The 25,162-nt window shown below is 40.2% G+C and overlaps 2 protein-coding genes across 4 annotated transcripts in view; both read left to right on the top strand.

Annotated features, from left to right (window-relative positions):
• LOC118417213 (tyrosine-protein phosphatase non-receptor type 1-like) overlaps nt 1–11,821 on the top strand; it is a 31,933-nt gene extending 20,112 nt beyond the window's left edge. The window contains exons 9-11 of the mRNA XM_035822668.1: nt 1,783–1,967; nt 4,299–4,406; nt 10,610–11,821. Of these exons, the coding sequence (XP_035678561.1) occupies nt 1,783–1,967; nt 4,299–4,406; nt 10,610–10,760 (444 nt within the window). The 3' untranslated portion in view covers nt 10,761–11,821. The remainder of the gene's footprint in view (nt 1–1,782; nt 1,968–4,298; nt 4,407–10,609) is intronic.
• Nucleotides 11,822–13,087: 1,266 nt separating this feature from the next.
• LOC118417824 (syntaxin-16-like) lies at nt 13,088–24,593 on the top strand. 3 transcript variants are annotated; one of them, XM_035823570.1, is made up of 9 exons: nt 13,094–13,343; nt 14,677–14,768; nt 15,361–15,413; nt 15,861–15,967; nt 16,694–16,856; nt 19,247–19,356; nt 20,262–20,405; nt 22,164–22,244; nt 22,573–24,593. In XM_035823570.1, exons 1-9 carry the CDS (start codon nt 13,263–13,265, stop codon nt 22,675–22,677), a joined length of 936 nt encoding a protein of 311 aa, XP_035679463.1. In that variant the 5' UTR covers nt 13,094–13,262; the 3' UTR covers nt 22,678–24,593. The 3 variants fall into 3 exon arrangements, with proteins under 3 accessions (XP_035679464.1, XP_035679463.1, XP_035679462.1); XM_035823569.1 differs by having other exon boundaries at nt 13,094–13,376; XM_035823571.1 differs by lacking the exons at nt 20,262–20,405; nt 22,164–22,244; nt 22,573–24,593 and adding an exon at nt 19,653–19,802 and having other exon boundaries at nt 13,088–13,376.
• The last annotated feature ends 569 nt before the right edge of the window (nt 24,594–25,162 follow it).

Here is a 25,162-nt window from a genome sequence, read left to right as displayed (position 1 = left end):
TTTTCCGACTACTACTATATCTTGGATGCACAATAAATCTTAAAACACTACTAAGTAAACAATATGTTATTGATATGGAGAGTACACTGTAAATGCAGAAATGTTTGTGGTGGACTAATGTTCGCAGTTTCGCGGTGACCACTTCATCGCAAACTTAAAACCACCGCAAACATTTTTCTATTACGGTATTAGACTGCAGTCTAACGTGTTACCGCGAAATTAAAACCACGGCGAAAAGTCCTTTGTCCCGCCACCGCAAAATTAAACCCCAGCGAACTTAAATGCATTTACAGTAACTTAAATGATCAGGATTTGTGATGGAAAGATTTAGTACAACATGACTGTCGGGATAAGTCCACTGTCTGCGTGTTTGGTGCAGTTATTCACTCGACATAGCAAACATAATGCGGTGCGTGTCTGGTACCAATCCCCCATGCTGCGATTATAATCCTCCACTCTTCCTACTTAATGTTTTATTCAATATGCTGTCTGTATTGGGGTCTATCATTGCTGAACATAATACCAGGTCGGTGCCCTATAGCACGGTTTTTTATGTGTCAAAACACTGTTATAGAGTACTGGTCTGGTATGTGTAGTATGGAACAAAGCTTTAGAAAACTGACCTTGTAATACATGCATACAGAGAAATGATAAGCAACATTGAATGAATGGACGTAAATCAATGGTTGAATGGATGAGTGAGCAATTGAGTGAGTGACTGAATGAGTGAATGAATAAATGATTTAACAAACAAATGGAAGAATGAATGAATGAATGGATGATGAATGAAATAATTGAATGTAAAACCTGACAGTCTTGTGTGGTTAAAATGTGTTTAGCTCACAACAACTTTAAACTTACTAACGCATACTTAAAAATAGAGTTCAAGTTCCCACAGATGAACAATGATGTATGTTGTCTATGTATTTAATAGTGATAAAGATATTGGTGACTGTAAGAAAGGGAATGGTTCTCTTAAGTTTGGGTAAAATGGCCACAAGATCCGTGAGGAGGCCCAGTCAGCCCCCGGCAGTGAGACATTGTGTTTCAGGGCTGTCCCAGGACAGAAATTTGCTTGTCAGGAGGAAAAATGATTTTATCCCATCCCAAAATGACATGAAACTGATATTTGATAAGCTTAAAGTGACATATTTCTCCAAGAAATCAACAACATGGGCTCCCAAACAATGAGTGGGATGGAAAAAAATTCTAAGCCTTGTTGTGTTTCCAGGCCAAGTCTTACTGTTAGAGCTGTGTACCTAGATAAATTTTAAGTACAGGTACAGGTACACGTGTTTAGGTACAGGTCCGGACCTTTACCTGTACCTAAGCAAGTTTGATCAATTAACGCTAAGTTATAAATGTAGCAAATGGTCTTCTTTAGTGAGAAATTATCATATTTGTATGAGGATTTAAATATTTGAACCTCAAAACAAAGTTTTCTTAATTTTTAACTGCATGATTATCACAATTGTCATCTTTGATTAGGAATTTACCTATCTTTAGTCTCAAAAAGTAGTGTTCAACAGTGATTTAATTTGTTAAGGTACGGGTATTTAGGTACACAGCCCTACTTACTGTACCTTTTCTCGTCCCCTTTCAGAGCCCAGGTCTGCAGGACATTTTATATTGCGGTCAGAATTGCCCTGATGAAGGTGACAGACGGTCACTGAAACATTGCTGGAAATAAAGCTGTGCTATAAAGAATGTCTAAACTTAGTATTGCATGTACCAACCTGATTAAACTATTGTCTTACTGTACCTTCTCTCGTCCCCTTTCAGAGCCCAGATCTACAGGACGGACATAACCACATCGTGACGAAGGACGAGGAAGAGAACGCGAGAGACAAACCTCCGCCGCTCCCCCCACGGGACCCCTCGCGACGCAGCTCCAAGCAGAGGGCGCAGCAGTTCGAGTTCGAGCCGGAGGATCCCTCAGACACAGAACGCCTCAGGGAAAGACAGAGGTGAGGGTTTACATGTGTGTCGTCAAGCTTTTAGCTAGTATTTTATTATAGGGAGTCCAAATTTCTTGGTGAGTCACCGTGATATAGGCACGACTATTGTAGGGGTCAGTGTTTTCGAGAATTTTAAGTTAAAATGGTGCATTCTAAGGTATCCTGAGGACCAAAATTACTGTCAGAAAGGTCACAGTCAAACACTGTGACCACAAATGATCTAGTGGCATCCCTGGTCAATCCCCAGTATAAGGGCATCTAGTGCCTCCAATTTCTTGTCATTTTAAGAAAAGCTCATCCAAATGATGCCTTGATGCATACGTACCTTGCGAAAAGCCTGTGTGTCTTAGGCAGGTTTTGTCCCAGGACGGAAATTTTCTGGTTGGGACGAACAAACGCATCACCCCATATCCGTCCACATTGTGACATGACACTGTTGAAAACCTATTTTCATTTCAGCTGATATGTTAAAACAAGGAAAATCAACAACATGGGCTCCCAAACAATTATTTTTAGTGGGATGGAAAAAAATTTAAAGCTGGAGACAGCCCTGGGACTCTGACGCAACACAAATCTCTTCGAACTTGTGTTCCTGTTGGACAGTGAAGTTCTCTGTTACACAAGCAAAAGAAATTTACCTGCAGCTGCTCTGATTGTCTGTCTTATAGGTGCTTATTTGCATACTACTCACGGTGTAATTTCTTTTGCATACCCTAAACCTTGATATTATGTAAAACTTGAAATATGAAAAGAAATTAATAGATACATGGTCAAATTGTTTGAGACAATTTATCTTAATTTGTTTTTGAAAGGAATGACTTACATTAAATGACAAATTCATTTTTATCATGCATGGATACTTGAATAGTTGTTTTAATTTTAGTTAGCTTGTAGTTACAGACTGATATTGCAAAGTCAAATGGCTAATGATAGTCTTGATACTTTGTGCAAAATTTTCACCCATCCTATTGGCAGCCAGCACTGAAAATGAATGATGTAGCTATATCAGACAGGTGCCGTGTGCATTGTCATTAGATATCTGTTCACGTAACTTGTCTGCATCCCCGGTTGGCTCACCAGGCTTCTTGGAAGTGCTTGCATGCAGGTTGGTGAAGCCTTCCCAGAACTCAAATTCAAGTTCAGACATTGACTTTGAGATTTGGGGATTCTACATCCATTCTTTTTAAGTGGACATACTAAATTATTTTTGTATAGGGCTTGAATGCATCGGTCCATTGTATAGGGAGCCCCAGGCATTAAGTCTTTGCCAGTTGAACTTGAAGAAGTATGCAAAAAAATGCAAGCCATGGTGAAGCCGCATTGCGCAAAAAGCTAGATATAGATGAAAAGGCATCATGCTTTAACCCTAAAAGTGCACCCGCGCGCCAACTTTGATGTCGTATAGGTCCCAAACAGCTTGTGCTAAAACAACCAAACTTGGTGATTTTTCGTGTTGCCATGGCAACGGGTTTCTGAAAGGCAAATTTTACAAAAATCACTAATTTGGGTTTAAACGAAAATACGAAGGGGAGAATTTAGAACAAGTGGAATACTTTACCATACTCTACCACCCTTCAAGCTAACCCCGTTAAGTTTAAGGAAGAGGTATTACAACATCTGAGGAACAGCCAATAACACAACAGCACTACGCCCTGGGTGGTTTGCCCCAACAAACTAGGGGTGTTGCCCAGTATCATAACAAGAACGAGGGTCGAATGAGGTTAGTGCAGGTAGAATTGGAGCTGTGCAGGTATTTTTGGTGTCTACCTGCACCTAACCTGCACTGGTCCATGTACTGAGTTTTATACAATCATATATGTCCTACAAGGTGTATGTGGATTGTTATTAGCTGCATTGAATGTAACTACCTATAAAGTATAAAAGAAAAAATAGCAGTGGTATCTGAATAATTTTAATATGATCCATACTTCTTAAAGTCTACATCTACATCTCCACACATATACCCCCAAATGGCCCTGCATGGGGCATCGTGGGGGGGGGGGGGGGGGGCTGAGGCTCCCGGGTTAGGGCGGGCAGGCCGCCTGCCTGGCACGGAAGCACTCAACGTTGGGAGCACTTACAACCGTGCCAGGCAGGGCATTCCACTCAGGAATGGTGCGTGGGAAAAATGAGTTTTTATATGTGTCGGAACTGGTGAAGATGGGTTGGTATTTGTGATTATGGCTTCCCCGGGTGCGCCCTTGGTCAGAGTGGTGCAGGTAAAATTTGTCTGGTGCAGGTAATTTTCAAGGTTATATATACAAAAAAAGCCCTGGTTAGTCCTTTTCCTTAAGCTCTTGTCACATGCCGGCATTTCATACATGTTCTTTTTCCCCGTAGAGAAGCGGAGTTGAGGAAAAGAAGACGAGATGAGAGGATAAGCAGCACGTCGGAGAAACTTGCCGAGATGAAGAGAAAGCAGCGCAAGACGGAGGCGGACAGGGAAAGGTGGTTGTTCTGGAAGCCTATTCTACTTCAGGCATCTATAGGGGTGGCCTTGGCAGGGGGGCTGTACTTGTTGCACAGATGGTATACTAGTATGTAAGGCCAACGGAACCTGGACACCCCTCGTCTCAGATGGAATAGTCCATCGTTAATTGTTCTGACTTGTACTTGTCCGTTTTGGGAACGGACAAGAAAGGATCTTCTTGTTTGTTGTTGTCGGAAATGCTGGCGCAAATTTTTAACAAAGGAAAATATTTTTTGGTCCCATTTTTCTCTTCCCCCTTTTTTGTGACATGCTATATTTCCTTGTATTGTCTTGTGCTACCTGTGTATTACTGTCTTAATTTTCCTTTAAAGCAGCAACTTGATATGCAGTTGTCTTGTTGTGGACTATTTCATTATGATGATATAGGGGTGTCTAGCTTCTTGTTGCAGTTATACGGGACCTGCTTGAAGTGTTGTACATAGCAAGGGAAAGGATATGAAGGGGGTTTGGCAGTTGTTGAATCAGGCAGTTTCTTAGGATAGCTGTAGTTGGAATGGTCGGTCAAAGAACTTCGGAAGGAAAAAATGTGCTCAGAGTCAGATTGAAAACCAGAACATCACGTTGTTACTGATACTAAAGTCTATGATGCAAATTGTCTATGACACCATGTGGTCGAATTTAAACATCTTCTGTGAGTATATCGTTCAGTAAATGGAGTCTGGCATAGGGGTATTGAGTATACTGTTCTGGAAACTATTAGGGGGTTTCAGGAAACTTGGACTTAGAAAATAAAGTGCCTTCAACGTTTTTGTGTGGAAGTAACAAGAAAGGTGGGGAAAAGCCACTAAAGAAGCCTGAAATATAGGACATGATTGACACCTTCTTATGGCACAATGTGATTGGCCCTTTACACAACCAATCAAAGAGTAGCACTTACATCATTTGAATTTCTCCCAACTTCTCATTGGCTACTTGGAGGGTGAGATTGGGGGAAGACCAAGATACTTTACCTCGCATTCTTAGCATCTCGGCCTCAAATCTGATTAACCCAAGACCCCTATCACAGCCTCCACTTGTGATAGACAGGTACACCTGTACATTTGGGGTATACCATTATGGTAGGAAAGGAGGGATGATTTGAAAATGAAGGAAATGGACTGGAAAACTGAAAAGGAAAAAGTTTGTGCGAGTAAAAGAAAAAGGAAAGAGATTGATGTAAAATCTTTCGTAAGAAATGAGAGCGAAAGTGTGTAGTAAGATAACTACCGTGTACCCCCTGTTAGCTCGGTAAATGGTGTAACCCTCTCATACTGGTTTTTGTGTTCTACGGTATCGTTCTTGTTTGCCTAAGAAAACCACAAAATAGCCCTGTTCTGTCTTTCTTCTGTTTTCATCCTTCCGTTTTAGGGGAGGCTAAGAAGGTAAATGACTGTGATGTTGTGGAAAAACATACTTTTTTGAAAAGTACATTTTATAACTTTTCCAGCACCGCCACTATTTTTAACACCTCATCTTTGGTTCCATTGCAATAGATCTTAGAAAATGTTCATCAGTTATTAGTACTCCTCCAAGAACTATGTATCTTGCATCATCTCATGGTGTATTATTTTTTTGTACAATAATTTATGTTTCCACTTACAATAGACATAAACATCCGTACATGTACATGCAACTTATTCTGAAGAATTAGGTAACTTTTTACTAAGGTAAAGAGGTAGTGCAAGACTTGTCTATACCAGACCTCCTGCTTGACAGGTGTAGAAATCGCCCAACTAGGGTAAATAATTGGCAAAAGGGCTTCAGCAAAGGGTCTCAGTGTTCTTGCCAGGCCCTCTATGCTATGATTTGGATCCCATATGCTGTGATTTGGATCCCATGTGCTGTGATTTGGATCCCGTATGCTGTGATTTTGGCCCCTGCACTGTGTTTTGATCAGAGAATGGTACTTTTCTCTTGTTTTGTAACAAATGTAAACAATGCTTTATCTACAAAAAAATTGGTCCGCCCAATGCAAGCATTTCTGAGGGTTGTAAATTTAAAGGGAGGATTTCCCCAGACCCCCCCACAATGCTCACACCTGCATTACTTACCCACGTGACTTTGCTGCACTAAGATGCCCCTATATACGCTGTGGGAAAATCATGGTGAGAACACTGGGTCTTGGAGAGACTATTGCAGAATAGCTCAGCCTTTTGAGAGCTGTTAACTAGAGGGAAGAGTTTCCAGAACACGATAAATGTTCTCGTATTACATGTCGGTGCTGTGCATTGTCATCGTGTAACAACATGGCTGACAAATATCGGGTTGCTCGTTGCCGACAGGGACCAGGTTGCTTGTACTCCTGCTAGGACCTAACAGAATTCTGCCAAGTACATGTAATACTCATTTTAGGTAAACTTTTATGGTAAACTTGTTACATGTATTAAAGATGACCCAGAGAGCCAGGTGGTACGACATGGCTGACAAATATCAGATTACCTGTTATAACATGCCTTGAATGTTATAACATTACTTTTTTTTTAAATCTCCAAGACGGAGCGTTGTCACAACTCACAAGCACAAAATTTTCTAGATACGGAAACAAAGAAATGCTACTGTACCAATCATATTTGATTTAAAAAAGGAGTGTGAAAAAGGCAGTTTAAGGGCCTGAAACATCGTAGTCACTTGTACAATTTACTACAAAATGTGCACATGTACAGGTATGTCCCCTCTTTCTTTATCTGGCCACTTCTACCTCTGTGAGGGCGCATGTCCCATTAATTACTATCTTTGCATTTTCTTGGTATGAAAACAAAGAAAAGCAAGTCATTCTGATTAAACAAGGAATACACAATTGGGGCCTGAAATTTGGAAACACTTCAAGGTCATGATATTAGGGTTAGGAATAAGTTTTGTATCCACTTCCTTTATGTAGTAGAGGTAAAAAATATACACCAGGTCCTCCCTATCTTGTTGGTATACTGTACATTTGGTTATGGTTGTAATTTCTGCATGGTGTTCGCTTTCAACAAATTTTTTTTTTGTACGGTATTTTTGTAAAAACATGGTGTACTGTTATGTATATGGTTATGTTGGTGTGGCAATTTTTAAGTTCTCAAATAATGTTTGTACTCTAGCACTATAGTCTGGAAACTTCAAGGGAAAAAAAATGAATATTGAAAATCGGAGCCCCTTACTTTGTAATGACACATGGTTTTATAAGTTGCCTTGGAAATTCAAAAACTGTCTTTCAGATCAAATTATATCTCAGATCAAACAATTAGACTTCTTTTAGAGAAACTGGAAACATTTGGAACAGTCCCTGGGGAGCATCATTCCCTTATTTGGATATATAAGAAGTTGTTTGAAATGATAGTGGAATGAAAGTTCTCCTTTCTCAAGTTTTGCACCTTCTTGCCTTGTCTGTACTGTAACCTAACATACAACATCATAGACTTTGTAAAGGAATAATTCATTGTACATTATTACAACAATTGAGTGGATTTTTTGTTCGTATGGTGGAAGGCAGGATCTTGTTCAGTTATGTATCTAAGCGTTAGGCCACACCAATTTAATTTCTTGGTTCACGGATTCGCTCGCTCCTATTTTTTGGAAAATAGAATAAAAATAAAAATTACCACTCAGCAAATTTTCACCATTAATGAAAGCATTCACTAACTTTCTGGTGTAGCAAATTGGCCTTAATATTATAAGCTCCTTAAAGTGTGGGTACAGGTGCTGTTACTGTACAATAATAGTATTTTTGTACTTTTTTCAAGCTGAAAACTTTTTTCTTTATGTTTTGGATTAGCCGTTACCTTTACCCCAACCATTTTACAATTTTTATTTTTATTTCGCCCTCTCGCTCCATATTTTTTATGAAAAAATCCGTGAACCAAGAAATTGAATTGGTGTGGCCTTAGTCACAATTAGTTAAAGTCTTCAACCTTCCGAGTGGCAAACGTCAATTTGTGAGTTTAAAAAAACTGTGATTCCGCCACTGGAAGACAATGGCCTGTCAGATATTCAATATTTGACTAATGGCTTGATTTTCGTTAGATACAACACGTCTTATTTCACAAGATTGTACATCATTTTCTAATTGTTCTTTGGCAGATCCAAGATATTTAGTTTTATTCACATTCAATATTTGTTAGATTTCGTGAACTTTCTGTTATAAAAAAATGCAACTGTACCCAGATATGCAACTGAAAGTACTTAAAAGCCAGTATTACAATGTTTTTGATTGTGTTCACTGCCCTCCTTAACAGGATGCTGATTGGTCAGATTCATGTGCACCTGAAACATGGTCTAACCAATCAGCATGCTGGACTAGTTCCTGTCCACCATTAGAAGATGCTGATTGGTCAGCACCCAACACATGCTCTGACCAATCAGCACCCTGGACTTGTCCTGTCCTCTTTAACAGAATGCCGATTGGTCAGATTATGTATGCACCTGTATTCTGGTCTGACCAATCAGCACACTGGACTAGTCCTCTCTTGTTAGAAAGTTCAAAAATGATACTGCAAACTTGTGGAACATTATCCTCTTCCTACAGATGCAACATGGTAGAATGAAATCGTTGTTACCCCGTATAACCCTGTTTCTATGGAAAAAAATATGTGACACCTGCTACTGTTGTGACTTTGTAAGATTTTGTCTGAATATTAATACAAATTATGTTTCATCTATTGTCGTACATTCAACTCCTGGACTCTTTCTGAATGGCTGGGTCTTGATTTACTTTTGATGTTGTTATGTGACTGCCAGTTCTCATTTGATACTATGATTAGAAAACCCTGATATCATTGCTAACTAGTTAGCAAGCTAAAAGATTGAGCCCATGGAAAACTATGTATGATTGTAACCTGGCTAGCAAGTCGCCACAGCTGGCACAAATTGCAGGATCGAAATGCAATTCTTTCTGACAAATGCTTCTGGTCAGAGTGACTTTGCTAAGTAAGACGACGTAATTCAGCACGTGACAACTGTGCACCATCTTTGTAGGGGTGTCATTACTGTTGTCTGCGTTATGCATACATGTATGTGGAAAAGTGACCTTGACTGTCAAGGAACAATTAGTGTCTTAGCTGTCAACATCTTGACAACCGTGAGGGTCTTACTAAAAGGTGTGATCCAGCAAGACAGCACCAGCCCAAAGTCAGTCGGTTTGATCATGACATGTTGGTCCTACTTTGACTTTGATAGAGATAAATTGTAATTCTGTACCCTTTATACTGTTGTACAAATTATAATTGTGAGTCTGTCTTACCTGAATAAGGAACTTAAGGAACAAACACTCAGTGTCTTGGCCTTAACATCTCAACACCCAAAAGGCTGACCAGTGTCATCCAGCAAGAAGGCACCAACCCAAAGCCAAGAATAGAAATGTGTTGTTAGTTGGTTCATTGCACAACGTCATACCTATTACAATGTTTCAAAAGAGAACAAGGTTTTCTACTCAGTGTGATTTGACATCGACAAAAGTTGTAAACAACACCACCACAGACTGCTCCGAGAGATGCTGTAGTCACAACATTGCAGTGATTGAGTGTTTGATTGTTCAAATAAGAGGGAAAAGGTGAACATTTAAGAAACTGTTGTGTCTATGTAATGCCTAAATTTTGTGTTATTTAACACCCACTCGAAAACACAGACATCTGTTTCTGACATTATAAATGGCGACTCTTTGTTGCCCCTTTGTATCCAAGTTGTATTTGATACAGCCCGGTTAGGCAGTTGTATTGTCTTGCCAAGTGTGTACTTCCTCTGTATAATGAATCCCGGACATTCCTGTAGAATTGTCAACAACGTTGTGCTCAGTTGTGTTGTGCTCAGTCTAAAACCCTGCAAAGTGCTACCGTACAGCGAAGAGCTTTACAGTTACATTTTGTACTCCTTTGAAGACTGATACACCCGAGAGTAGCTATGGTACCGACTCGCTACACTTACTCAGGCAGTAGACACAATGTATCCTAATGGATGACTTGGCAGATTGCCACAGTTCCTCCTTACATCCTCGGTGTAACAGAGAGCTTCTGCTTCTTGTCAAAACTGTAATTCAGGTTATTGTTGCATCAGTAGATAATTCATATGTGCTGGTATTTACCCGAAATGCTCAATCTTCACAATTAACAGATATAGGCTACCCCACAGATAAAGGTGATCGTTGTGTGTAATGTTAGAGTGAGAGTTTGACCCTGCAGTGTGTGACTGTCTCTCTGTCTCCCTGCAGGCCCCGTGGCTTGGCTGCGGACAGAGAGACTGGCACAACCTCAGGGTCAAGCTCAGACTCTGACGTTGCACCGACTCTCCCCGCCAAACGGACGAAGAACGAAAGACGGACAAGGAACGAAAAATGGACAAAGAATGAAAGCAAGCTCTAAACTTCCACAGTTCAAGTTACACTTCCATTATTTCACCTTTTTTTTGGCCAAATAACAGTTATTCAAGCGATGGGATATGACTTTGAATTCGAAAGTCATATCCAGTTGCTTGAGTACCTTATTGCTATTTGTCGTATCTTATCACTTAGGTATCTAACCTTCATGACGTCGAAACGTCCGGAGGTAAATATCCATTTTTTATCCAGTTGTAGAGATTGAATTGTATTTGAATATTGTTTACCTGGATGTCTAACCTTCATAAACAGACCTTCATCGACGTATTCATTCTTTTTTGTTGGTTGAGTTTCCAACTGTGCCCACTAATAATAAATGGGCAAAGCACGAAAGCAAACTCTGACCGTCTGCCATACAAGTTACACTTCAATATAAATGTAAATATTTGCCTTATTTTCTTCCACTAGGTACAGTGCTGTTTCAAGTGCTGACATTTTTTTTAGTTATCTAATAGTGTGTAAATCATAGAATAAAAAGAAGCAAGGAAATATGACAAGTTTGTAAACTAACAAATAAGTAGACATCACTACTACATGCAGTTATATCACTACCAGCTCTTCAGATCATGTCAATAATGCAAACATTAGCTGTGACTGACTCAGGGAGTCATGTTAAACACAGTATACAAGACCATATTTGCATTCACATCTCTGTATCATGCAACGCTGTACGTAGTTTGAAACATGACACACTCAAATACCCCTCGAACCACCGAAACTGCAGTCACTGACGTAAGGTAGTGGATGTTACCCGATACGTCTGACCGCTTATAAATCCGTCCAGTTTTTTTAGTAAATGTCGTCTTGCATGTCTTATTACTGTACCTGGATTTCTAACCTTCATTCACTCATTGCAAACTGAGTGTGCCTTAAACTTCTGTTTGCTTCATGGAGGATGTTCAACTCAGGACTGGTGACTTAGAGTTGCCCTTGCCATAGGACTGTGATGCCAAACTGCATAACTATGTAGTTCATGGTTTGAAACACAAGAAGTAGAAAACTGAAAGCAACCCGTGATCTGAAACCCTGATAGCTAAACAGTACCCAACTAGTCCCATTATTTGGTTACATGTAAATCCAACATTAGTATATGTATACATGACATTTGTAGATTGCGCAGAAAATAAAGTTTTCTTTTGTGGTGCGAAGAAATGGGGAATTTGGTATGATCTGTTGCCATTGGTCAATGAATCAAATAAAATTGTCCAGATATGCAGCTTGTACTTCACAATACAAACCTGGTGTGTTATGGATGGTCTAGGGTGAAGTGAGGTGAGGTGCTATACCATGAGACTGCTTTGCAAGACGTTCAAACAAATATTTTAGTTCCATCTGAACAGGAATTTAATCCTTTTGTGGTATCCAACAAAATATGTCCTTTTTTTAGAAAAGCGAGTTTTGTGTAACCACAACCCCTTTATTCAACCCATTATGCAAATGGTTGAAATTGTATAAATGAATGTGTTTGAAACACTTCAAGATAAGAGCACAACCTGATAAATTAAAAATCTGGCTTTGGAGTAAAATCCAGTGGACAAAACCACAGTCTACATCGGCTACAAATAGCGGCAAGAAACAACTCTCCAGCCTAGCGGCTCTGAAGAAGGTGCCTGATAGACAGCGAAACGCAAGCAGGTGAGATTGACAGCACTGGTTCAGTAAAAGAAAACTCCAGTACATGTATCATATAGTACATTCTTCTTCTTGTTGAGTGCCCTCAATCTTTAATCAATCTCGTAGTGTAAATGCATTTAATTTCGCGGTAGCTGGAAAAGGGACTTTTTGCGGTGGATTTAAGTTCACGGTAACACCATAGACTGCAGTCTGATACCATAATAGAAAAATGTTCGCGGTGGTTTTAAATTCGCGGTGAAGTGGCGACGGTCAGACACCGCGAAAACCGCGAACATTAATCCACCGCGAACATTTCTGCATTTACAATATCTTACGAAAATAAGTCACATGTTTGCCACCTAAATAATGAGACTCAGTGATGACCCAAAGTACTACTAGTAACGTCACTAGGGAAACTCATGAAACTTTCCAGTTTAATATCTCTAAGCAGATGTTAGGTGCTGTGTACTTCGTTGCATATTGTACTTCTCTCTAGTTGTATTCACCTTGAGTATTCACCTTGAGCGACAGCCAGTAGGTACCCGTTAGAGTAATGTCTAATATTTTGGAAGCATCTGTCTCCCCGAGAATAGCTTTAAACGCGGAACATCGAAAAAGGCATACAAGACGCTTGAAAAACTCTATTGAAATCAGTCGCGCGCTGCATCTGCTTGGAGATGTGACTCGAAATCCTGGGGACGAGACGGTACGTCACGTGATTTACTGGTGGCTGTTGGGATACGTGTCAGATCCAACATGGCGTCGGTGGGAAGCAAAATTTAGTGATTTTTGCAATAAAACGTCTCTCAACGAGCTGCTTTGAATCGGATCGCTTCAAATTTTTGTCGGTTGCTGGCCAAGACTCTGGAACACCATGGCGACTCGGAGTTTGACGGAGATTTTTATCCTGATGCGGAATAACGCCGCGCAGAATAGGCACATGTTCGCCGAGCAAGTGAGTACCCGTTCTTCAGCAGATGATGTTTCGGTGAGTGAGAGTCTACACAAAACTGCGGTGTTCGGAAGAAAAGGTCAAAATATTCATAGGTTCTGGTGTTTGTTGATGCAAAATTGAAGAGATGTTGGAATTTGTATTGCATCTTCATGCAAGTGTGCGGTGGCTGGGGCTGCAAAAAATTATTTGAGGTGTGTTGAAGTTATATGTAAACGCATGTAGTTCACTTGAAGTTGAGGTCTCATCAAGGATTTAATACACACGATGTTATTCATGAGTTTTTAATAGCCCTGACGCTAATGAGTAAAACCTGTCTTACGTAGCACAGACGGAAATGACGCATTGATTTGATTTATTCGTTCTATGGCACTATCATCTCAGGTTTTAAAAATACCCCAAAGATTTCTACATGTTCCCCTGTCAAATTATTTAATTTATTGAAGATTTTACACAAATAGGTAATGCCTACTGTTGGAAATTTTTTGCACTGCTCGCTTTTACTAGTACATTGTAGGCTCAGCTTCTAAACGTGTGCTGTTGCATGTTGTGTGGAAGTTAATGTTTGTTTTTGTTATGTGATTATTAGTATATTTGCATAAGACTAAGAGTAGAGTAGATTTCATTGTTTGCCTCGTCTCTTTCATCTGACACAATTTTTTTGTGTATTACTTAAATGTGTGTGTGTATAGTGTGTTTCAGATACAGAAATGTTTTCATCCCAGAATCAATCTTCTAGACTCTAGTCTGACTACAATCCTCCATAATAACTGCTGACTCAATACTTTAGCTTGCTATTGTTGTTGTTGTTGTTGTCCCTGCTTAACGTCTATTTCTTCGCTAGACGTGAGCTCCAGGTACTATTTCCATCTAGGTGCTTCTCATGTGATTGTTCCTCCTTGGTGCTTGACCTCTGGTGCTTTGCACATTCGTGTATAGTAAGTTAGTAACCTATTAGTCCTCCCCGGCAAATCTCCCTGTGTCTTCTATATACTTTGAGAATGCCTTGTACATCTTTTTGTTTGTTTCTTCTCCCAGATCTTCTCTCATCCCTGCTAGCGTCACTATGTCCAGCCTTCTCTCTTTCTCCCGTGTACTGAGTTCTTGGTATATGTTGTCCACCTCGTTGTACATTCTGTGTCTGCTGCTCTCATACCTTGGGCAGTAGTACAGGAAGTGCTTGCTAACCATGAAAGGTATTGAGCCAGTGGTCACTACGGAGTATGGTACCCAGGCTAGAGTTGGTCTACCTACTTTGTTATGTACAAATCTTTTAGACAATCACAGTCTGATGGCACGTCTGCATGCATGTTTGTCTGTGCCCCCCTCCCCCCAGGTTCCCGATGACAGGATGGCGCTGGTGTCTGGTATCTCCACCGACCCTGACGCTTCCATCGGGGTGCACAAGAGCTCCTTTCCTCCAGACTGGTAACAACAAAAATTTATACAGTAGAAGCCAGTTAATTGCACAACGGATTACCGCACACTTCTCTAACTGCACGGAATCCCCAAATCCTAAACCAGTGCGGTCCAGCCAGATAACTTTACATTATTGCACCAGCCAGATAAATGCATGAAATACATTGGTGAATAGGCTGTACAATCAAATGGCTTCTACTGTATATATATATAATCAACCTTACATCTGTACTACATATTTGTCTACTGTACTAGAACACCAGCATTTCATTTGATGTCATCTATGTTGGATTACAGTGTACGCCCATAAATCATGTTTTAAAATCTTCATGTAAACTCTAAGTTTGACTGTAGAAAATGACTATAAGTTCTATTCTACTTCGCTTTTGTTATTTTCTTGACCCAGCAATCGCCAAAACATTTATATCCTTGCCAATATATTCCGGTCATTTTCTACTCGGCCCAAAATCTGGTCCACAGATTTTTATCTGGTCCGTTTTTTTTGGACTGATCCAAGGAGAAAAACCACTTTGTGCCAGTACCCACCCCTAACTGTTACCAACGTTGTTGTAATAAAATTTTCTCCCATGTTATTTTCCAGGGTGGATGGTGTGGAAGATGTCAGCTATGAGATTACCAAGATTAGGCAAAAAAGTAAGAAAACAGATTTTAAAAACCTTGCATAGTTGTAAGGAGTTTGATTAATTTTTCTCATGTTTTTTTGGGAGCTATTTCTCATGTTAGGTTAACAGTGCTCAAAATACCCACGTGCAAATGCAACCACATTTTGCTTGGCGCAACTTAGTTCTAAATCCAGGTAGCTCAGTGCACAACCTGAAATTTTGCAGTTGGAACACCACTTTTCCCCCACCTATATGTATGCGCATAAGCTTTTGTGTTTATTTTTTGATAAAACAAAAGGAGTTACATGCAAGGGGAAGAAAAGTCAATGGATAAATAGCTGAAAAAGAAGTAATAACTTGGAAGTGCCTGGCTTTTGACTCAGGTTGCTGCCTGGGCAGCCTGTCTGAAAAGAGTATTTTGAGCACAGGGTTGATGAATAATTGATAATCAAAAGATTTTCCATTCTGCCCCTCTCAGTGAAGGAGCTGTCAGTCCTGCATGACAAACAGATGAACAGACCCACACTGGACGATTCCATGGAGGAGGAACATGCCATCGAGATTATCACTCAGGAAATCACTCAGGTGGGTTAGGGGGCTTTCCTTAACATGCCATCGAGATTATTTCTCAGGTAATCACTCAGGGAATAAGTATTGTGCCTGATAGATTTTCTTTGAAAAAGTCTCGCATAAAGTCTCAAATTATATTGGTACACCGAAATGCCCTCCCTCCACTTGCAGGAGGGCCTGTTGTCATCAGACGAGCGCTCCAGAATCCATTCCTTATTTCGCTCATTAACTGACGTTACCACCAAAAGATTTGAATACACAGTTCCGCAGACAGCAGAAGCAAACATAGGAGCCAACCAGGCTTTTAGCTAGGATTTTATAATAGGGAGTCCAAACTTATTGGTGAGTCGCGGTAAGTGACTATTGTAGGGGGTTCTGGGGGCATCCACCTTCCATGGTGCAGAGTTTTTGATGATTTTAAGTTTAAAAAGTGCATTCTTAGGTATCCCAAGAGGCAAAAATACTGTTCCAGAGGTCACAGTAGAAGACTGTGACCACAGATTACCTGGTAGCATCCCTGGTCAATCAGAATTTCATGCTTATCAATGTCAGACAATTTTCTCCCCAGTGTAAGGGCGTCCAGGGGCATAAAATTTCTTGTTATTCTAAGAAAAGTACGTCAAGATGACGTTGACGCATGCCTGGCTAAAAGCCTGGAGCCAACTACTACACAGGTGGTACCCAGGCTTTAAGTTTACTGATACCCAACACACTTTAACGCTAAGCCTTGTCTTCCTCTAGATGTTCCACAGATGTCAGCGGGCCATCCAGAACATCGGGAACAAGAGTCGGTACGCGTCCACGCAGGAGCAGAGGGTCACCAAGAACATCATGTCCTCCCACGCCAGCAACCTGCAGGATCTCTCCATACAGTTCAGGAAGGGGCAGTCCGCGTACCTCAGAAGTAAGTGCAGGGCTCGAAATTCATTTTTGGGAATAGGTGCACTGTGCACTGGTGCACCCAACCTAGAAAATTGGGTGCACCAAAATATTTTTGGGTGCACCACATAAAATAAAGTAGAATATCAGAATAACCTAATTGCAAACCTACTAAATTAGTAATTTGAATCAGAAATCGGAAGTACGATGACAGTCATTATAATTTCTTTCTAACACATAGATGTCAAGAATATGGTGTTTACTTAGTATACTGACATCTTAACATACATAAGCCTATGAAATAAAGGTGCACCACAGAAATAAATTGGGTGCACAGCTCTAATTTTGGGTGCACATGGGTGCACAAAACCCCAGTATTTCGAGCCCTGTAGTGTGTTAATTGGTTCTAAACCTTGTACATACAGTCACTCTCAGAAGTTAGTGTGTTCATCATTCTAAACCTTGTACATACAGTTTAGGAAGGGGCAGTCTGCCTATCTCAGAAGTTAGTGTGTTCATTGGTTCTAAACCTTGTACATACAGTTTAGGAAGGGGCAGTCTGCCTATCTCAGAAGTTAGTGTGTTCATTGGTTCTAAACCTTGTACATACAGTTTAGGAAGGGGCAGTCAGCCTATCTCAGAAGTAAGTGTGTTCATCATTCTAAACCTTGTACATACAGTTTAGGAAGGGGCAGTCAGCCTATCTCAGAAGTGAGTGTGTTCATCATTCTAAACCTTGTACATACAGTTTAGGAAGGGGCAGTCAGCCTATCTCAGAAGTTAGTGTGTTCATTGGTTCTAAACCTTGTACATACAGTTTAGGAAGGGGCAGTCAGCCTATCTCAGAAGTAAGTGTGTTCATCATTCTAAACCTTGTACATACAGTTTAGGAAGGGGCAGTCAGCCTATCTCAGAAGTTAGTGTGTTCATTGGTTCTAAACCTTGTACATACAGTTCAGGAAGGGGCAGTCAGCCTATCTCAGAAGTTAGTGTGTTCATTGGTTCTAAACCTTGTACATACAGTTTAGGAAGGGGCAGTCTGCCTATCTCAGAAGTTAGTGTGTTCATTCATTCTAAACCTTGTACATACAGTTTAGGAAGGGGCAGTCCGCCTATCTCAGAAGTGAGTTGGTTCATTCAGTCTGCCTATCTCAGAAGTAAGTGTGTTCATTGGTTCTAAACCTTGTACATACAGTTTAGGAAGGGGCAGTCCGCCTATCTCAGAAGTGAGTGTGTTCATTGGTTCTAAACCTTGTACATACAGTTTAGGAAGGGGCAGTCTGCCAATCTCAGAAGTGAGTTGGTTCATTCAGTCTGCCTATCTCAGAAGTTAGTGTGTTCATTGGTTCTAAACCTTGTACATACAGTTTAGGAAGGGGCAGTCTGCCAATCTCAGAAGTGAGTTGGTTCATTCAGTCTGCCTATCTCAGAAGTTAGTGTGTTCATTGGTTCTAAACCTTGTACATACAGTTTAGGAAGGGGCAGTCTGCCTATCTCAGAAGTGAGTGTGTTCATTGGTTCTAAACCTTGTACATACAGTTTAGGAAGGGGCAGTCTGCCTATCTCAGAAGTGAGTGTGTTCATTGGTTCTAAACCTTGTACATACAGTTTAGGAAGGGGCAGTCAGCCTATCTCAGAAGTTAGTGTGTTCATTCATTCTAAACCTTGTACATACAGTTTAGGAAGGGGCAGTCAGCCTATCTCAGAAGTGAGTTGGTTCATTCAGTCTGCCTATCTCAGAAGTGAGTGTGTTCATTGGTTCTAAACCTTGTACATACAGTTTAGGAAGGGGCAGTCTGTGTATCTCAGAAGTGAGTTGGTTCATTCATTCTGCCTATCTCAGAAGTTAGTGTGTTCATTGGTTCTAAACCTTGTACATACAGTCCGCATATCTCAGAAGTGAGTTTGTTCATTCCTTCAAACCCTTGTACATTTGTCGTAGTACCCAGAATCACTTTGGGTAGCCATTTTCAGTATTAGGGTATATGCCATCTCACCATACATGTATGTTTCAGTAACTCTGGGCCTCACAACTTTTGTGCAGTCACTACAGCAGGGGGTTAGTCCACTGGTAGTGGTGTGTGTTCAACTTCCATATTACATGTATTTCCCGAATGCTGAGTGCTAACCAGAGAAAGCAGCATGTAACATTTTTAAAGTCTTTGGTATGACTCGGCCGGGAATCAAACTCATGAACCGTCAAATACAGGGCAAACATTATACCCTCTTGGCCGTTGCCCCGGTATAGATTTATAGTACATGTATTGATATCAGGCTGATGTATTTGTCCTTTCGCTGTTTCTAGTGTTTACAATACAAGTCATTTACACATAATATTACAGCACATATGTAGAGGAGCAACTCTACCCACATTATGACATTGCATACACTGAGCTGTGCCTATTTGCTCCCCAGGATTGAAGAACAGAGAGGAGCGGTCCAGACAGTTTTTCGAGCCCGGGATCACGTCAGGCAGCTCACTCATGACAGAGGAGGAGGTGGCAGTGGATGAGCTGTACGACAGGGTAGGTTACTTGAAGTAAACTAGTAGTTTTATTCTATCCTATTCACACCAATAACTAGTAGTAGGTAGTAGTAGTAGTATCCAGTAATTGACTATACAGCTGCTGGGATCTCTTACACGGGCTGGCTTGTTTTAGTTGGCTAGTCTTCACACTACGCTTCCAAGCAGCTCTGTCCAGCGGGCTCACCCTAGTTAGACTGCACACCTTGATGTCTTTCCCAACACTTTCGATACTAATTCATTCATTACTAATGTCTATAAAATCTGTCTTCCTCTTTCTTTGCTTCACTTCTAAAGGATGACTACTATGATAAGGTGAGTGCCCTAAAAAGTGGGTATCCTGAAAGAGTACCGACACAAAGAGCAAACCATGGTGTGCTTATACTATATAGTTATAGCGGTGAGAAATTCCCTTTTAGGTTGTGGAACTGATCTCAAACCTCAATCTGGTGAAAGCATGTTTGTATTGTAACTTAAGAAATAAGCAGGTAATTCTTGGAAGCAAGCGCTGGGGCAGAGGTGCTCAGACCTGGGTTTTGAGTGGTGCAGTCGTACGCCAGCAGTGGGCATTGCCTCTTCTAGGGTGTAGCTAAGTACAGGTCGTAATTGCCACACACCGGGATTGTGTGGTATGAGGTTTTCTGCAATTTCTAAAATGATAAAGGTAAACATGCTCAACATAGAATGAATGGCTTGTAGGTTTATTATGAACATGCCCATGTAAACCACGTATTTGTACATTGCTCACAATGTCAAGATATAACGCATGAGTGAGACCTTTACTTTTAACCTCTCTGTCCCGGAGCACACTGCCTGACATTCCCCTCTCTGTCCCAGAGCACACTGCCTGACATTCCCCTCTCTGTCCCGGAGCACACTGCCTCACATTCCCCCTCTCTGTCCCAGGGGTTCACGCCAGCCCAGATCCAGATGGTTGATGAGAACTCGGAGGTTGTGGAGGAGAGGGAGCGGGAGATCAACAAGATCGTGCAATCCATCTCAGATCTCAACGAGATCTTCAGAGATCTGGCACAGATAGTCGTCGAACAGGTCAGAGACGTTATTTCTATCTGTTGGTATTTAAGTTTACCTTCACAGAAGTGAAACATACAGTCGTAATATTGTTCTTGAAATAGTTGATCTGTAATTTCCGACATAAGAATTGGACCTCAATTTTCGACTGCACAGCATCAGTTTTTGTCAAGGAATGATGCTGTGCAGTCGAAAATTGGGGTGAGTCCAATTTTTGTGTTGGAAATTACAGTTCAACTATTTCAAGAATGACTTCTACCAACCCAGATGAACTTTCAAGTTAACATAATATTGTTATTGCCCTGTTTCTTCATCTTTCCCGTCTGTAAACAAATAAGGTCAATGACCTAGACCGGACATCTGTCACCATGGTTACAGGTAAACTGGCAGACATCTACTGGTGTTAAATTACATGATGTAGCAAGTGGTAGGACAGCTGGGTCACCACATACATGATTGTGTAGATGAATGTGTTAAAATACTAGGAACTAGAGTTCGGGGACCTCATATCTCCATGAAATATTTATTGCTTTTTTGTGGATGGTATGTATGTTTATAGTCGGTTGTATTTGAGAGTAATGGTTATAAATGTTATGGGAAAGTAGTGGTGTATTTATTTAATGACACAGAGGATGTCCATCTGATTAGTAATTATTAAAATGTGACACTTAATTGTGTAATGTGCGTTTATGAGGTCGACATGTGGTAGCGTGGTGTTCCTTAAGCTTGATGTTTGACATTTAAACTGTCTACGGTTGTCAGCAGTATTGAGGTTCGACTATGTGCCTCAGAGCGGTGTGGTGGGAGGAAGTTGGGAAACTCAGAAAGAAGAAGGCATGTGGCCAACTTTAGTCAGATGCTGATTTGATTTTCCACCAATATGTCATAACATCAGCTGTTCACATGGTACAAAAACGAGATGCACACTTTCCTCTGACAGCCCTACACCAACTGTAAGATGAATACTTGGCGCCAACCCCGTCTGCTAAAAAACAATTACCATTGGCTACAAAAGAGACAACTAACAACTGTCCCTTATCGTAACGAAATCAGAACATCTGTATCGCCCATAAAACTTCTGACACCCAACCCATCTAAGATGAGAGGACCTAATGGCATTTTAATCACCATGTCACTCAAATCAGCAGTACAGTATGTGAGATATCCATACCTGTTAAGCATTACCGTTAAATGTACCTCAACTTCTTACAATTATACTTACGCTTCACATCTCCTTGATATCCTAAGCAGACAAAATAAAACTAATTATCATATTCAAAAAAACTCGGGGTTCCCCAAACAGCTGTCATACAAATCACCTCACTATCTGCTTTGAGCTAAGCCCATTAACAAACACTTAAAGCACGATGCCTGTTCCAATATATCGCAGATATAGGGGTGATTTCTGATATTATTACATCGATTATAACGACAGATACGGCACCCAAAATCTCATCGATTCGAGCTTTCATCACACTCTACCAACACAACAAGTATGAAACCAATCCATCCAGCCATTCTTGAGTAATCTTGTACACAGACAGAGACACATAACAGAAAATATAACCTCCATGACATTTCATGGAGGTAATAAACAGAGCAGTATTTTCTATGGGTAGACCATGTGAAGAGATTAAGTATTTGCTTGCAAATGTTACCTTTCTATTGATACTGATGAATAAGAGTGATGTATGTCACTTGAAATGTCCAGAAGTGATCTGTAGTTGTAGAGATTTCTGATTTGTCTTTAAGTAACATTATTTCCATTTCTGACAGGGCACAGTGTTGGACAGAATAGACTACAACATCGAGCATACTGCTACAAAAGTTGATGCTGGGCTACAACAATTACAAAAGGTGAGAGAAACGATTTCTACTATCATAAAAGAATTATTAGAATCTGTCCAATTCTTTAAAGAAGTTTTCATTTAATTTTTGGGGATAAACGGACAATAATTAGGCCATTTGACCATTGCATGACTATTTAAGATTGTTTTTAGGTCCATAAAAGTTTGATTTTCACCCGAAGAGTATGCTTAAGCCTCTGGCGATTTTTTTTTAAATTTAGATTCTGCAGCTTTCTGACGATCAACAAATGTGGCCAAAGTCTGTCAACTTTGTGATGGGGGTTTCATGGATATCTGCATCAACTCACCTATGTGATTGTTTTTTTCATACTTTACAGGCGGAGAAATACCAGAAAAAGAACAGAAAAATGCTGCTGATCCTGGTACTGGCTGTCATAGTTATTATCATGTTTATTATATTAGTTGCCACAAAATTTCGATAATGAAAGGAAAACCTGTGCAATGCTTGCAAGACTGTGTTTCTGTGAAGAATTCAAATACTTAAAATAAAACGTTTATACTAAGGAATTGTTTCGCCCACAAACTTTAAAGCAGGCCCAAATAGTGTCTTGATCCTTGGTCGTTTCTGTCTTCTCTGTGTAATTTGAATGTTGTACAGCATGATATTTGTCAGTACCGTCTTGAAATTGAGGAACGCTTTCCTGAAAATGCACTTTCCAGAATGTCTTACTAATAGCTAATGCCAAAGCTTTGAAGTTGATCCTGTCAATAATCATCAAATTATTGGAACTTTTAGTCTGTTAGTCCTAACAGATTGATAAACATGTGCCAATAATATTCATATAATTCATGTAAAGATATTTGTATTGTTACTGGAGAACAATTCCTCATAAAAAAGATATTATACTAACGCACATGTATACACACTAAAACAAATCAATTTACAGACCAAACTGGCTTTTACGGTGTTACTTGTTTCTCTGTGGGTACATTATTGTACATTTTCTCGTGACCTCTGCTGCATAGTACATCTGTTAACCTTTCTTTGTACCTGTGGAATAAGTGAATATTCTTGATACGTGAATTGATAAAATTGAATGTGTAAGGTGTGAGCTTCAAGGTGTAAAGTTACATACATTTGTAGATGCTCCGTTTTATGGGATGTTTTGGTGATGTATGTTGATTTCTGTTTTTGATGCTTCTTTTAGCAGTGGGCAATGCTGGGCATAGTAATATGACTGTAAACCAAGCAATCGCAATTTAAGATGCTTTTTTTAGTAAGGATGCATTAAGAGGTAATATATGGTTAGTATCAAACTTGTTCATCACTCTTCCAAGCACGGTTCTGTTTTAGATTTGTGGTAGTGGTGAGTTTTATGCTGTCAGCCTGCTATGATGATATTGTTTCATTGGTAGATTAAAAAAGGTGATATTGTAATCTCCAGGCAGATTTATCAGAGGCATAAGATAAGTTGTAGTATTAAATCTGGCTAAGGAGTATAGCCTGGCCAAAGGGAGTCAAACGCACTCCTAGGCTGGCTTCACTCCTCTGCCAGCTTTTGATACTACTGTAAATGCATTTAAGTTCGCTGGGATTTAATTTTGCGGTAGCGGGAAAAGGGGCTTTTCGCGGTGGATTTGAGTTCGCGATAACACCATAAACTGCAGTCTAATACCATTATAGAAAAATTAATCCACCGCGAACATTTCTGCATTTACAGTATCTTATGCTACCGTAGGATCTGCTTGGAGATTAGTGATATATGAAATACCAAGTCTGCCTAAAACAGGAAGTGGTCACCATTGCAAAGTAATTTATCAAACATATTTAAGCCACTTACGGCTATTTTAAGTCACATGTTTCACCGTTTTACATTCTGTTTTTAAGAAAAACAAGATGGCCGCCTCCATGGATGACAGATAAAATCAAACAGCTATTTACTTGGCAAAAGAGCAATTGTTTGACAAGCAGCATTCCGCTGTCCATTCATATGTCTAGGTTTACAATTGCCATTACAAATTCACACTAACAGAGAGAGCTAACTTTGTCTTTGGAAGAAAAAAAAACTTCTTAAGTTCCAAGCTACATGTAAGACAGTACAGGCACAAGTTTCCTCTTCCTTTTGTCAGTTTGAATTCTGTGTACATGTTTCAGTAGTGTATTAGTTAGGTGCTTGTATATATGTACATCTTTTTAGCAGCCTGTTAGTGTATACAAACCAAGAAGAAGTACTACTAGTATATTATGGAGGGGAATTTTCCCATATGGTGAAGAAATGGGTTGAGAAAAAAATGTTGCAGAGTTGATTATGGTGGATTCTGTAAGGATGTCTTCATCAGAGAATGTCAAAGAGGGTCGAGAATTTTATTGAAAATAAATATGAAATACTACACCGACTCAACTGTACGTGTGTTCAGGACATTGTGTAAAGATGTATTTTGAAATAATATTAAGTTCTGAATTATTTTCTTGGGTGGTATCATTTCTACAGTTTTTTTTTTTTTTATTTTTTTAACGAGATTGTTCAAAGCAAGGTCACGAGACCACTTCAAGGCAATGAACTACGAACTAAGTTGGAAACTGTGTACGGAGATAGCGGTGGACATTTGTTTTGAAGGCTGATAAGTTGTAGACAGGAGGGAAACAAGTGTCGTCAAGTGAGTTCCATAATTTTGCTGCCTGGGAAAAGAAACTGTTGCTGTAGAAGGACTTGGAAACCGGCAATTGAACAGTAAAGGTTGTTGAAGAATTGTTGTTTTACCCCCTTTACATTAGGCGAAAATCGATCGGACGACGAGTCTGCGAGCTCTAAATTACGAGGAGGCATGACCATGATGCCGACGAAGAAATGGCAGAGTCCCCCCCCCCCCCCCTCCCCTCAGGGGCATGCGTTCTCGTTATTTAAAGCTCGCAGACTCGGCGACCGAATACTTTTCGCCCAAGGCTAATAGGCCATTGCACTGGAT

This window comes from Branchiostoma floridae, chromosome 6 (genome assembly GCF_000003815.2).
Source record: "Branchiostoma floridae strain S238N-H82 chromosome 6, Bfl_VNyyK, whole genome shotgun sequence".
Lineage (NCBI taxonomy): Eukaryota > Metazoa > Chordata > Leptocardii > Amphioxiformes > Branchiostomatidae > Branchiostoma > Branchiostoma floridae.
This window is presented reverse-complemented; position numbering and strand designations above follow the sequence as displayed.